The sequence below is a fragment of the Accipiter gentilis genome, chromosome 22 (assembly GCF_929443795.1).
Source record: "Accipiter gentilis chromosome 22, bAccGen1.1, whole genome shotgun sequence".
Taxonomy (NCBI): Eukaryota; Metazoa; Chordata; class Aves; order Accipitriformes; family Accipitridae; genus Astur; species Astur gentilis.
Genome location: NC_064901.1, coordinates 2,075,494 through 2,089,861, shown reverse-complemented (window position 1 = coordinate 2,089,861; position 14,368 = coordinate 2,075,494). Strand labels below are relative to the sequence as shown.

General features: G+C 48.6%; 1 protein-coding gene across 2 annotated transcripts in view; it reads left to right on the top strand.

Moving 5' to 3' along the window:
* The window catches only part of ADCK1 (aarF domain containing kinase 1), a 90,716-nt gene that overhangs the window by 28,937 nt on the left and 47,411 nt on the right, over positions 1-14,368 (top strand). For both annotated transcript variants that reach the window (XM_049825612.1, XM_049825611.1), the window contains exon 4: positions 3,131-3,334. In XM_049825612.1, coding sequence (XP_049681569.1) covers positions 3,131-3,334 — 204 coding nt within the window. The remainder of the gene's footprint in view (positions 1-3,130; positions 3,335-14,368) is intronic.

Genomic DNA, 14,368 nt, shown 5'->3' with positions numbered 1-14,368 from the left:
CGGGTCCATGTCTAACTAGCTGTTGTTCCCAGCTCTTTTCCCTGATAAGAAGAGTCTTCAAGGTATTGCTGGTGCAAGAAAGAGCAGTATCTTGTGAGATTTCTCAGAGAAAAGCCCTGAGCCATTCTGGGGGTTTCCATTTATGCTGCAGTTTCTTCAAGGTAGGACAGAAACGTTGGTCAGCGGTATCAGACACAGTAGTAGGAATGTGGCACTCTTACTTTGCCTATGATTAGGAGAAGGCCATCTATCAGAGAAACAAGTGCTGCATCTGGACCGTGACCTAGCTTGGGGAGGTCCAGGCAATTAATAGATAGCGTTATGAACATTTCTCTGCTAAAAATCCTGACCTGGTTGATAAGAAAAGAAACCTTGGAAGCTACATTCACAGCCCTGCTTCATTCTCACTGTACTTCTGCCTCTAATGTGGACTGGAGTTTTGTAAAATGTGGGGCTACAGATAGATTTCCTTCTGAGATAAGTTGCCTGGTCATTTTCTGTCTCTCTAGCAGGGGCAGGAGCTGACATTCCCTGGTCCAGCCAGCCAGCCAGGGCAGCTGTCTCTTAGGAGTTTTAGCCAAGCCAGTTTTAAGAGCATGGTGGAGGGTGCTGTGCATGGGGGTTCTGTTCTGTTTTGTTCCTGGAGCCCTCTGTAAGGATACTCTTGTCTCTTTTGGCCAGGACTGCTGTGTCCATGAGGCCAATCAGGTTCTCTACAGGGTGGATAAGTTTGGGAGGGCCAAAATTTCCTCTCTCCTTATGCTAAAGGAGAGAAAGGCTATTTCTGCCTCCTTCTCAGCAGTGACCAACATGAAGATACACCCTGCGTCCCAGTGTGTCACCAACCAGTTGCATTTTCAGCTATGTGAGTCTTCCATCCTGTTTTTTCCATCTCCCTTGGCGCTCCATCTGGGATGGGTAGGTGCTTTGGAGCCAGCACCTCTACCCTGCGCTCGCTGCCCGACCTCACGCCCAGCACCGTGCTACAGCCCCAGGGTTGCTGCCACTCTGCCCTGAGCCATGCCGCAGCCTGGAGTCATTTGAAGGGCTCTGGCTGTGCCTGTGGGAGGTGGCAGGGCCCTCCGCTGGCCCATGCTCAGTGCTGGGGTTTTTGGAGCACATCTGCAAGGAGCCTTGCCACTGTTTCCAGCCGGTGCCCTGGGCTGTGGTAGCCCGATGCCTTGGCCGGGGCAGCCGGCCAGCGCTCCCCTTCCCCTTCTCTGCTGGTGGGGGGTTTCCTCCATGGCTGGAGGCAATGGGCAGAGGGCAGTTATTGGAGCTGCGTAAAAGCTGTTTCCCTGTAATGGGCTGCACTCCAGGTGCTGTGACAAACTACCCAGCTGCTCTGGCTCCCTCCCTCCAACTCCTTTTCTCTTTCATCCCATTACTCCCTCCCTGCTTTTCTTGCTCTTGTCGTCCTCTTTCACAGCTTCCTTTCCTTGTCCCCTTTTGGCCTGCTTTTGTCTCCGCCATGAACAGCAGGGAAACAGCCAGGGCAGAGGCTTGCTTGTTACAGCAGGAGCTTTAAAGCTGGTGTGTAAAATGCAGCACAATAATGGGGGAGACTTCAGTCATGCTTGTGGATGTTATTTTCTGCCTATGTATTTGCGAGTGCTTTTGAGCAGGGAATCTGCTGGGGGAAACACACTCTCCTAGTGCAAGTTACTCTTGCCCGTGCGTGCCCACCTAGGAAAGTGTGTGTGTGCGTGCGTGTGTGTGCATGTGTGCATCAAGCTGTCAAGTCTCACACATTGAGTGTGAGACTTGCACATTAGGCTTTCTCCTCACACTCCCCTAGGCCTGCGTTTCATGCACTTGCAGCTCAACACCCAGTCTCTCCCCTGATGTGTTCCCAAATGCGAGACACTCACCCTGTCCTGTGGTGTGACACGGGACTGCTTTGCATGGAGGGCAAAGATAGCCCCTGAATGGGGTAGGTGTGTGTGGTGTTCATGCATGTTTGTGGTGGTGTTCCTTTCTGCCATGTACTTTGAGGCTTTTGGTGGAGTACCTCACCTCAGGATCTTGGGCAGATAAGGTCTGTAGACACAGGATTTGACCTTCAGTGACTTCTGATGCAGAAGCCAGAGGAATTAGGAGCCTCCATGCAGATGGGTGTCAGGCATTAACAGGAGATGGGTGCAGAGTTATTTTTTGTCAATGATTTGCTTAGATTTTATTGATCTATCAGGGTAAACTTATCCAAAGTTTATTAAAGACTACTGAGTACAGCTGTGTCCTTGGCAGGAGGCTTTTCTAGTGAGAGTAACAAAAGCAGAATAAATCATTGTCACTGAAGGATGTGGTGGCTGGTCTGTTCTTGAGAGGCACAATGAACCTCAGGAGCTAAAATCCAGACCAGGCAAGTGGTTGGTGGTGGGTTTTGTCATTTGGTGCCTGTATTTTGGCCAGTGTGAGCAAAGCTGGCAAGCCTGCTAATTCTTAGTTTCTAGAACCACTGTCACTGCAAACTTTGTTGGCAATGTAAGCAGTAAGACCTGGCTGGACTGGAGGGATGTAATTTCCCCTTGTGGTGTGTCAGAGTGAGCTGAGGAAGAGGAAGGACTGCCCACATACTGTCCCCCTCACTGCCAAATAGACATCTGTAGTTTTGATTTTTAACAGATTCTTCTTCCAAGTTCCTGGAAGTTTCTGGGATGGTATCTGTGGTTTTCTTCTCACTTTAATTCATTGCACTCACACTAAGAGTCTAACATACATGGCTGTGGTCCTGACTTTTGTCTTTTGACAAGAGGTTCCCAAACTGTGTGTTGTAGCGGTGGATCACAGTGACAAACCAGTGCTGCCCTATGGCTGGACATCTTATTCTGTGCAACAATGTAGCCCTGGACAGAGCCAAAAACTAATGTGCTGTCACTGATCATGGTGCCTGTGCAAACAAGTGTCAAAGCCCCTTATACTCTGGAGCATCTTGTCCTGGACTGGTTCAGCCCCTCTAAATCAAGCCAGAGTCCTAATACTTAGCCAACACATTAGATGATGATGCCCAAAATTAAGACGGGAAGTCCCTGGTCTGTTTAAAATACTGGACAAATAAAAGGTATATATGTGGGCGTGTACATGTAACAGAGAGCAAAAGGGCTTGGCTGATGTTCTGGTCTCTCCACAGGTGCACCTGCGCTCTGCTGAGCGCCTCCGGGAGCTGTGCTGTGCCAACCGAGGCACCTTCATCAAGGTGGGACAGCACCTGGGAGCACTTGACTACCTGCTGCCTGAAGAGTACACGCGCACCCTCAAAGTGCTGCACAACCAGGCCCCGCAGAGCACCAGGCAGGAGATTGAGCAAGTTATCCGTGAGGATCTAGGCAAAGAGGTAGGGGAAGCCCTAGCCTGTGTTGGCTTCTCAGGCCTCAGCAAGCCCTGGGCAGCTAGAGGAACGAAAACAGGAGTAAGGAGGTCCCTGGTGGTCCTCAGTTGCGAGAGATGCCAAGGGGAGATATCTCCTTGATCCTGGGAGAATGCCATGTGAAGTTTCCCTGTCCATTGATGGGCATTATTGGCAAGCTCAGGAAAGGAGAAGATAACAGAGGATTAAGGGTGTGAAAGCTGCCAGGTGCTCAGCAGAGCAGCGTACCCCAGAGGTTATGCCAAGACTAACAGGGTTGCTGGAGGTCAGGATGGAGGGCCGACTGCCACACTGAGGGGTGGGAGCTGGAGGTACTGATGTTCAGGACAAAATTATATTAGCAGAGCTCTGGGAGGGATGGCTGCTCTCCCCTGGCTGCAGTAGACCAATTCCAGCTAGCACTGACAGCCCTTTAGTTTCTCAAGCCCCTAATTAACCCCCGAAGAAAATAATAGCATAAATCACATTTGGTGCTTGCAGTCAGGTAATGCAGTAGTCCAGGAGTCTCTGTCACCATTAACCCTCGGCAGCCCACAGCACTGAGGTCAGAGGTAGGTGCCTGTTCATTAGGTAGAAGGGAAGTAACCACAGTATTTAGAGAGGGTGTTCTGCTACTTTGCCTCTTGCCCCTTACAAGAAGATGTCCTCTCACACTCCAGGCCAGGTTGAGGAGGGGCGTTTCAAGGATCACAACTGACATGGTGAGAGGGAGGCAGGAGGCAACAGTGTGCAAAGGCAGTGGTAGAGAAGGTGTGTGTGAGAGGGCGAAAAACAGGAGGTCGAAGAAGGGAAGCAGTGTGTACATCTATTGTTGCTCATATATAGAGGTTTGTGGGGCAGTTTGGGTTGTTCTGGGCTGTCTGACTGTGTGGTAAGGAGGTATGGGGGGAACATGAGGTGGTAAGTGAAGTATTTGCACCTAGTTGGGTATATTATGGGCAGATTTGGATGGTGTGGGTCTGCCTATGTGTAGTTTAAGGGTCTAGGTATCATCTAGTCAGGAATGACAATATTTCCCTGCAGTTTAATGGCAGGGTTAATGTCAGCCCCTGACCTGCGAGATGCTCCCAATCTCAGCATTGCATCCTTGTAGCATGGCTGGCACCAGCTGTGTTTCATAGCTCAGCTGATAGATGGAGCAGGGCAGGCTGGCTCCTCCCTGCAGCTCCATGGGCCTCCATGCGGCAATCTCCCCTCCACAGGAGCCACGGAAAGCCACCCCAAGGTTAGTCCCCATTAAATTACCACAGCAGCTACCTCTGGCTCAGTTTCTGTGGCATCTTGCAGAGGCTGAGGCAGGTGCTCAGAGGTGGGCCCTTTGTGTGAAGTGCGTGTTCAGCTGCCACTGATACGCCCCGGTTTCTTTCAGCTTTTTGGGAGCTAGACGAACCCTCCATGCCTCATTGATTCCCAGCGAGGCAGCTCGATTCCAGTCTCCACAGCAGCCTTCCTTCTTAGCATTCACTTCACCCACATGGGCAGTGCTGGGCAATATTTAATTTTAAAGAGGCAGAGAGAAGGAGAAAAAAAAAAAAAAGGTAGAAATGGAAAGAAAGGGTAGAGAGGAAATGCTAATGAGAGAAAGAGAACAATGATAAAAGAGAGAAATTAAGAGAATAATGTATAAAAATAAAGGAGCTGGTGAAACTGGGCAGTATTAAAAGCCGAGGTAAATGCCCATGTCCATTAGCTACAAGGTACCAAGTCAAGACATTAAAAAATGAAAAGGATTTGGGGAACCTAATGCACCAAAGTCGTCTTTGCTGGAGCCCAGAGGATTTAATAGGGTTACTTAAGGAACAAATTTAATTCCAGTGTAGCTACATCCTCAGTACATTTTAAATATGATATACTTCACTGAAATATAGATGGCAGAAGGGCAAGGTGGAGTGTCAGGGCAGAGGAGAATGCAAAGAGAAATCATGGAACCTTCCCCCTTGGTGCCAGCATCACACCTGGGAATTTGCAAATGAATTAAAATATAAGAGAAAATGACAGTGAGGGAACCTTCCCAGGGTGCCTAAGCCTAACCCTGCTGCTCTCGAATTCAGTGGTAAGCCTTCCAGTTCCCCCATCAGGTGCAGGAGCAGGCTCCTCAGATGAATCTCAAGTGTAGGCAGGAAGTAGTTACATACAGTTTGGATCAGTGCAGAACAAATGGAAGAAATAGCAACTGGAAATACAGAGATACCTAGGGAGGAGTGTGACAAGCTGACAAAGTAGGCAAGAGCTTGCAAAAGGGCATGAAGATCCAAAAAAAGCCAATTTCGTGTATAGAAGCTTTGTATCTTCAGTCAATTAGAAATAGTCTGTCTTCTGATGTGACCTGCTCCTGAGAGTCTTATCAGAGGCTTGGATGTTTGATGAATGGAGTGGTTTTGTGGGAAAACTAGTGTAAATGGAGACCATGCCACTGGGACTGATCCTTGAGCAGACAGAGGGGTTGTGTGGTAGGTTTACAGCAGTTCAACACAGCTCTGTTGCCACCATGTAGAATTGCATGACATCCTGCCAATGGGGGATCTCCCATTCTAGGCCAGCATCATGGCTGGAGACTGGGAGCTGCAGCATGTAGCTCTGCTGCATGAGCTAATGGACTGATTTAAAGGCAAATGGCACGTGTGCTGATCTGACACAGAAGGAGAAGCATCATATGTGCTGACTAGTGGGTTGCCCTGTCAAACCCTGTTTTAAGTCTAGGGGGAATCTGTGTACCTATCAGGCATCATTGGGATAAAAATAATCAGTAGTGAGCGGATACTGTCTTTCTAATCTCAGCCACAGTGGTTTGGCTAAGTGACGGTGGGAGCTGATCATTCTCTTGAGTGTTGCATGCAAGAGGTTGAGATGGGGGTGGGATTTTCAGGGTGACACAAGTAGTAGCAGTGGGAGAGGCTGCTCAAAGAAACCTTTACAATGACTCCTGGAAATGATCACCAGCAAGATCATAGAGTAAGAGTCTTCTGGGGAGACAATGGAGATAGCGCAGGTTGGGCTTGTTCTGGATGTATTCCTTGGAGCAGTTGGGAAAAGCTGTGTGCATAAGAATGGGTGATGAGCTATCATTGAAAGACTCTCTCCTACCTCTATTTTCATTTTCTTTGCTTGAACAAGGTTGTGAAAGTGAAAAGGTGTCAAGTGTGGAAAAAAAAAAGTGAAATGAGTATGTTCCCTACCCCACAATTGTAATTTTCTCTGCAGAGCTATTAATGACACAGGGAAAGATAGCTGGTTCAGCTAAGCTCTCTAACTCAACAAAGTGCATGCAGAGCAGAGCTAGGCAACTTCTGGTGAAATGTGGACACCAGACATTTAGGGAAGAAGATTGATGAGGGGCTCTGGAAGATAAATCTTTCAGAGTGGCTGCACCTTAAAAGCACAAAATCACTGTGCTTAGAAACTGGAAATGATGGAAGAAATGTTTTGCGAGCCCTGGGATTAGGGGCATTTCCTCCCTCTGGCAGGTCTGTTGGAAGGGACTGGCTTGTGGCTGTGGGATACAGGGATACTGGGGAGGTGATGCCAGTTTGGTCGCAGAGCAGAGGTGCAGAACTTGGGGCATCTCTGAGTTTGGCCAAGCCAGTTCCACCTGACAGCCCTTCAGTGTCTGTTAGAAAGGATTCCTGTAGGTCTTTCTGTATGTGTTTTCCATGGACAAGGTGCTCAGAGGAGCTAATCACTCATTGCTAAGACTGATCGGACTATTGTGAAACTCTCCCCTTTCAAAAGTACATCTGCTTCTCTCTGCTCTGATCAAGACCATTCCAGAGCATCCCTTCTCATAGGGCTGAGTGGCTGCAGAATGACTTGGCAACTTTTACAACCCTGCTCTTCCAAATATCCTTGGTGCCTTTCTGTTGTCTGGCTCCAGTACTGTCCAGTGCAGTCCCTAATATGGCTCCATGGGTTTCACTTCTCTGCTGCTGTGCAATGATAATGAGTTTAGATACTGTGACATCTCCTTGCTTCACTGTCTACTCCTATCTACACCAACACACTTTTTTACCTCTTTCTAGTCCTAAAATATCTCCTGGTTTGCAGTCGTAATGCACATCCCAGTAGGCCACAGCATAGCTTTACCCACTCAGCAACACTGTAATCGCTCTCCTGTTTACAGCAAGATGTCATTTTCTAGAGCCCATTGCTTCTCAGCTTCCAGCCCATCCTCACACATCAGCATTTTGTAATCAACTCTCTGACCTTTTCCCCCAAGACTCCTTATTGTCCCTCTTGCTGCATTTGTGTGCTCCATTCTCTACCCAGGCTTTAACTCATGTTGGAGGTAATTTTTCTTGGTGGGAAACACTCCTTCCTTACCCATCTCTCACCACTGTCCTTTCAGAAATATCCCAGTTCCTCCACCTGTGCTTCTTTCTGGCAGGTTCCCATCAGGCTGCTTCTCTGGTCCCTGCTCTTGTGTCTGGTCTGAGGCTGTGCGGTTGGGGGTTAGTGCAAGGATAAAGTTAGCATCCCCATGAGGCCAGTGTGGTCCCAGGTAAGGTCTTTCTCATGCTGTTGGGTGTCCTGTGGCATGGCTGCCCAGCTGCATCCAGGCTGCGTCTTTGCCTGAGGGGCAAGGGACTGGTGTAGGGCACAGGTCCAGACTTATCTGCCACGGGAGTGAGGGTCTCTCCTTCCTTCTTGCCCCTTGACTTATCCTCAGTTAGCCTCTTGCTAACAGTTGTTGAAGCTGTCGCAGAGACGAGTGGAAATTGCTGAAGCTGAGCAGTCTCAGATGCTGTTAAGTAAGTGAGGGATCCCAAGAAATCCTGACCCCGGGTATCCACATCTGCATACATACTTATACCATTGCTGGTGAGTTTGCTGTGCCCCAGGAAGGCTGAGAGGCAAAACAGGCTCCATAGGGAGAACACACCAGTGATTGAATGTGCTGGTTCCAGTGCTTGCTTTGTTCAAAGCTGGGAGAAAGGGCTGGGGAGAGCCCAGAGGTCAAGGCTTGTCTCTGCTGAGCCAAATTGTAAAAAGGGCTGTATTGGTTTTGTTTGGCAAGGTTTTGGTAGCCGGGGGGGGGGGGGGGTTACAGGGGTGGCTTCTGTAAGAAGCTGCTGGAAGCTTCCCCTGTGTTCGAGAGAGAGCGAGCCCATACTAGCTGGCTCTAAGACGGACCCGCCGCCGGCCAAGGCCGAGCCAATCAGTGATAGTGGTAACGCCTCTGTGATAACATTTTTAAGAAGGAAAAAAAGTTGGGACGGGAGAAACTGCCGCCGGAGTGAGGAGTGAGAACATGTAAGAGAAACAAGCCTGTGGACACCAAGGTCAGTGAAGAAGGAGGGGGAGGAGATGCTCCAGGCGCCGGAGCGAAGATTCCCCTGCAGCCCGTGGTGAAGACCCTGGTGAGGCAGGCTGTCCCCCTGCAGTCCAGGGAGGTCCACGGTGGAGCAGATCTCCACCTGTAGCCCGTGGAGGACCCCACGCCGGAGCAGGTGGGTTCCCGAAGGAGGCTGTGACCCCGCGGGAACCCCGCGCTGGAGCAGGTTCCTGGCAGGACCTGCGGATCTGTGGAGAGAGGAGCCCACGGAGCAGGTTTTCTGGCAGGACTTGTGACCCCGTGGGGGACCCGCGCTGGAGCAGTGTGCTCCTGAAGGACTGCACACCGTGGAATGGACCCATGCTGGAGCAGTTCGTGAAGAACTGCAGCCCGTGGGAATGGCCCACGTTGGAGGAGTTCGTGGAGGACTGTCTCCCGTGGGTGGGACCCCACGCTGGAGCAGGGGAAGAGTGTGATCAGCCCTCGTCCTGAGGAGGTGAAGCGGCAGAAAATAACGTGTGATGACCATAAACCCCATCCCTGTCCCCTTGTGCCGCTGGGGGGGCTTGGTGGTGAAATCCGGGAGGGTAGTTGTGCCTGGGAAGAACGGAGGGGTGGTGGGAAGGTGTTCTGAGATTTCATTTTACTTCTCATTACCTTGCTCTGGTTGATTTGTAATAAATTGAGTATGTTTTGCAAATTGAGTCTGTTTTGCCCGTGACGGTAATAGTGAATGATCTCTCCTGTCCTTACCTCGACCCGCGAGCCTTTTGTTATATTTTCTCTCCCCTATCCAGCTGAGGATGGGGGAGTGATAGAACGGCTTTGGTGGGCACCTGGTGTTGAGCCAGGGTCAACCCATCACAAGGGCTTAAACAGATGGAGAGATAGTCATTTGGAAGGATGTCAGTCTAGCTCCGCTTTGTGGGAGTGCAGGTAATGGGAAGTAGTTTCTAATTGCTTGATTAGCCAGCACCTCCAAGGAGGCTATCCTTTTCATCCACAGTTAATTGCGGCTTTTACCTGTTGTTCAAGGACTATTTTGCCATTTGCAAGAAACCTCCTGCAGCGATACAGTAATGGAGCTTGCTGATTGAACGGGGCAGGATATGTCAACGGTTTGATTGTGATTTGTAAGCAAAGCACGTATGGTAGAGGAACCTCCTGTGCTGTGGTTTGTGAAGCAGGATGCATTTTCAGAGTGATGTTTGGAAGACCTAGCCTTAGGTTAAAGGGCTTTGCTCTCCTTGGATTCCTACTATTGCACCTGGTGTGGCACCAGTGCTGTGCAGTAAGAAGCAGATACTCCGTGTCTGAGAAGCTGTTGTCCCTGCAACAAAACTGTGGCTAAGAAGGAAACTGCCCTTTGTCCCCCTCCTTTAAATTGCTCCCAAGGTTCCCATAGTGTTTTCTAGGTTGGGTACATGAGCATTATTCATCCACTGTTGAAATGTACTGATACACACCTGGGAGCATGGTCACCGCAATGATGTGATGTGGCCGTTTGACAGGGAGGGGCAAAAATCATATGTCCATGTGAACCTGCCATGGGAAAGATTTAGAATGAGACCACAGCAAGGTGCTAATCCCCACAGCAAGAGACTTCCCTGCTCTCAAACTGTTGGAGTATGAGAAAAGACAGAGGGAATAGAAGAGACTTCTTTTTATTCCTATTTCTGTACAAGTTCTTGGGACACAGCATGGCGGCCTTTCCTGTGCCAGTGACAGGGAGAAGGACAGACTGATTCCCTTCCTTCTGGAACTGTTGATTAGCATTTTAAGCTCTGGCGAGACATATGCTTACTTATGATTTGCAGAACTATTGAAGCAGTGCTCAACCCTGTGGGAGAGCAGCTAGGCCTTCAATAGGTTGTTGGGTATTACACTACATATCCTATAGCATCCAAGTTGTTCCCAAAGGAATATGAGCCACTTTCTGTAGCTGGCTCCATATGTTGCCCTAGAGAAGATTTAATTTACCCTGCTAGATTGCAAGGTCTTCAGGTCATGATGATGCAGATCCTGTTATGGCCCCAGAAGGCCTCTTCCCAGGCTGGCAGTGTTGTCTAACCCATCGAGGATGCCAGGACACAAGCTCGCTTCCTCCAGTGTTGCACAGCCTTGTGGTTAAGTGTTTGCCCAAAAGCACTGATGTGTGGCAGAGTCAGTGCATGGTTGCTCTCATGGTTGCTTGGGGTTGTGAGACTGATGCTGAACGGCTCTGCTGAACACCCGGGTCTCCCATAGCGTGTGACCCTGGTTCTGTCCTTAAGTATGCCACTCCAGCAACACTGTGACAGGGTGCTCTGTGAAGTTGGCCCTCACGTACATCATTAACAGACATGGGGAAACTAGATTTAGGTCAGCAGGAGCATCTTCTGCCTGCTATGGGTGTTATGTCCATCACAGGAAATCTCTTCTTCCTGCATGATGTTACCCTCCATTACTCACCAGAGTGGAGGCTGGGCTGTGGTGTCTGTTACTCTGACAGTGTGACGAGCTGGGAAGTGGGATGGGAGGAATTGGCCCTTCTCCCACCCATCTGAGCCTCTTTCAGTAGGCCCGTCAGGGCTTCCAAGCAGCCGTCAATAAAAAACACATTTGTATTAAAACTATAATGAGGAATAAAAAAAGTCACATTTTTTTCAATAACTTGGGATATAAAAAAGAGATTTTTATCAATTATGAAAAGGATTTTGGCCATAAAAAGGTAATTTAAAGAGTCTGAGATGGATGGCGAATAGCATTAATGTCACCCAGAACAAATGGGCCTGCATTACTCAACTGAAAGGCAGGAGCGGCTGCCTGTGCAGGTCCCACTGCTGCTGCAGCCTCCGCTGTGCTCTCCCTGCCCTGTCTCTGGTAAGAGGCCACAGCTGCTGGCGGATCTCAGTGTGGATGCCTCTACACCAAGCCCTCGTGCAGGCAGTAGCTGCCCAGAATGGCTGCTCCACTGCCAAGGGCAAGATGGGGAAAAAAACAGGGAGCTTTGTGTGGTTCAGGTGGTCCACCTTGCTTTGTTCCTTGTGTCCCCACTCCCTTCGTTTGCAAGCTCCAGTGTTACTGACCCTTAGTGTCATGCCAAGGACAACCTTGGTGTCCTTTTTGCCAGAGGAGCTTTGGGACAAGGTACTCCCTCCTTCCATGGGTTTTCTCTCCTTTCACAGCTCCTGGGAGAGGATCTGGCTGAGTCCTGCTCATGGCAGCCTCTTCCTGGGTGCTCTAAGCCCCATTGCCTGAGAGAGGGAAGGTTTTGTGGATAGATTAGGGGATAATCTCCTTTGGCTTCCTTCAAGTTAATAAGATTTATGATACAGGAGGTTGGACAGTGGATTTTCTGAAGGATTTTTTGGAGGGCCTTCTGCAAGGAGGTGTAAGATTTGAGATCAGAAAATGCAATGGGGAATGGCATGGTAAGGAGTAGTTCTGATCTGCATGTGTAGCAACATTTTTTTCTTTTAACTTACAAATTCTTTAGGTGCCTGGGGGTTACTGTATGACATACCTGCACAGTATTTGTTGGCTCACAAGTGTCTTGTGTGCAGATGGTAAGCTCTCTTCAGTACAGTTTTCTCAGAGTTTTGATGAGACCTGAAGTGTTGCTCTGACGCAAATAAATCTTGGCTAGCAATGCTCACCACAGCTGTGTCGGGCTGTGTTCAGCGTCCACGTCCTGCGGAGGTGGTAGATGTGCTGCACAGCAGCACTCTAGCCATCCACAGAAACCACCTCTCAGCACATGGGTAACCCTTCCAGTTCCAAACAATCACTGGAAATCACTACCTGTAACTGGGATTAATAGTCCTTATGTGGCCTTCTTGCGTATGGAGACTGTCTTTTTTCAAAGATGGTCTGTGTCTCATTTGCTCAGCAATCTCTATGCATTTATGACACAGCAGGATCTGGGCAAGGGCAGAAACACTGAGCTTCCATGTGGAGGGACTGGTTTCTGTTTCAAAGCCTGCTGCTGATACACTCAGAAATATTCTTACTCGGTGCTCTCATCTAGACACAGGCTGGGTTTAGTGTGCCTGATTTTTCTCTGAGGGAGCAGGGAATCCTGTCATCTGCCTGCCCACTGATCTTTTAATATCCTACTTGATTCTGCCTGGTTAGCATCTCCTGTTTTCTTTCAGAATTTTATGTCTGCCCAGTTACTTGGCTCTTGACCCATCAGGAACATGAAAACATGATGCAGTGAGTCTGGTGACTTTGGGCAATAGGTTATTTGTAGATGAAACAAATGACATAAGATGAAATAAGGAGTTATAGGGCCCAACCTTGGTGTATCTGCATTTTCCTAATACGCAGAATAGACACATAGCATTTTTGTGAATTTTTAAGATGTAAAGTGATCTAATAAGCTTTGTTTTATGGCACTTCTGAGATCTGTCTGAGAGACAGCTCCCACTTCCATGGAAGGACTGAGCTATAGAAAGCACTTCAACCCTGCCTGCAGGTTTTCCTCCCTGTGAAAAAGCTGCAATGGGTGAGAACACTGGAAATTCTCCTCATGGGAAGCCTCACACTTAACATGCTTTTGTGTTTTGAGAATTGAAGCAAAAATTGGGATCTAAGGGGTCTCAAATATCTTTCTACCATTAGTGAGCAAAGTGCGTCAGTCCCCAGTAGGCAGGCCAGCCTGAGAGTGAGGAAGTTTTCTCATGTTGCCTTTGGAAATCAAGTTATGTTTGTGAACATTAAACACATTTTGCACTTATTTTCTGTAAGCTTTGCAGTGCTTTGGTTTTACATGGTTCAGAGCCAAACCTGTGAAGCTGTCTGTGACAACTGAAGCAATGAACTCAGATGACCTATTGCTTGTGCCAGGAGAGCTCAGCTGAAGCAGACCCACGATTTTTTCCCTTACAAAGCTCGCATAACCACTCCATCTCAAATTGGCAAGTTCTTGGAAGAGGGTGTTCAGCACTAACCCTTCCAAATTTCAAATGATTAGTAGAAAATATACATTAGTTGGCTCATTTCAGATAATGAATGAAACTGAAGTGGTATCAGTTGTGAGTGAAGAACAAAGCTAATTTTGCCAAACACCTTATTGGATGTAACTGATTGGTTCAGGTCTATTAACTGTTATTCCAATTTATCAAGAAAGGCTAGAGCAATTAAAATTACCAGGGCTTGTTAAGAGGGGTTATACTAAAGAAGTCTCTCCATGTAACTTTTGCTTCCTTGTCCTTTGTGAACTGCTAGTGTCTTTGTCCTCGCTGCCAAGAAAACCTCTAAACCCACACCTCTTGTCCCAGGCTATCTTTTGCCCTTTGGACCGTAACCTAACCTCTTACTCTTTTTTTTTTTCCTTCTTTTTTCTTTTTGTTTGAAAGAGCTGTGAGGCTGATTCTTAATGGGATATCCTGTCGTGGTTTCAGCCCAGCCAGTAACAAAGGACCACGCAGCCGCTCGCTCACTCCTCTGCCCCCCTCCGGTGGGATGGGGAGGAGACGGAGGAGAGAAAAAGAAAAAAAAAGAAACTGGAACCTCGAGGGTTGAGATAAAGGCAGTTTACTGGGACAAACACAAAGAGATTACAACAACAACAACGGCACTAATGAAAAAGTATACAAAAAGAGTGATGCACAGTGCAACTGCTCACCACCCGGGACCAGACGCTCCGCCACTTCCCCCACCGAAAACAGAGACCACCCCCCGGCCCGCTCCCCATTTATATACTGAGCATGATGTCCCTTGGTATGGAATAGCTCCTTGGCTAGTTC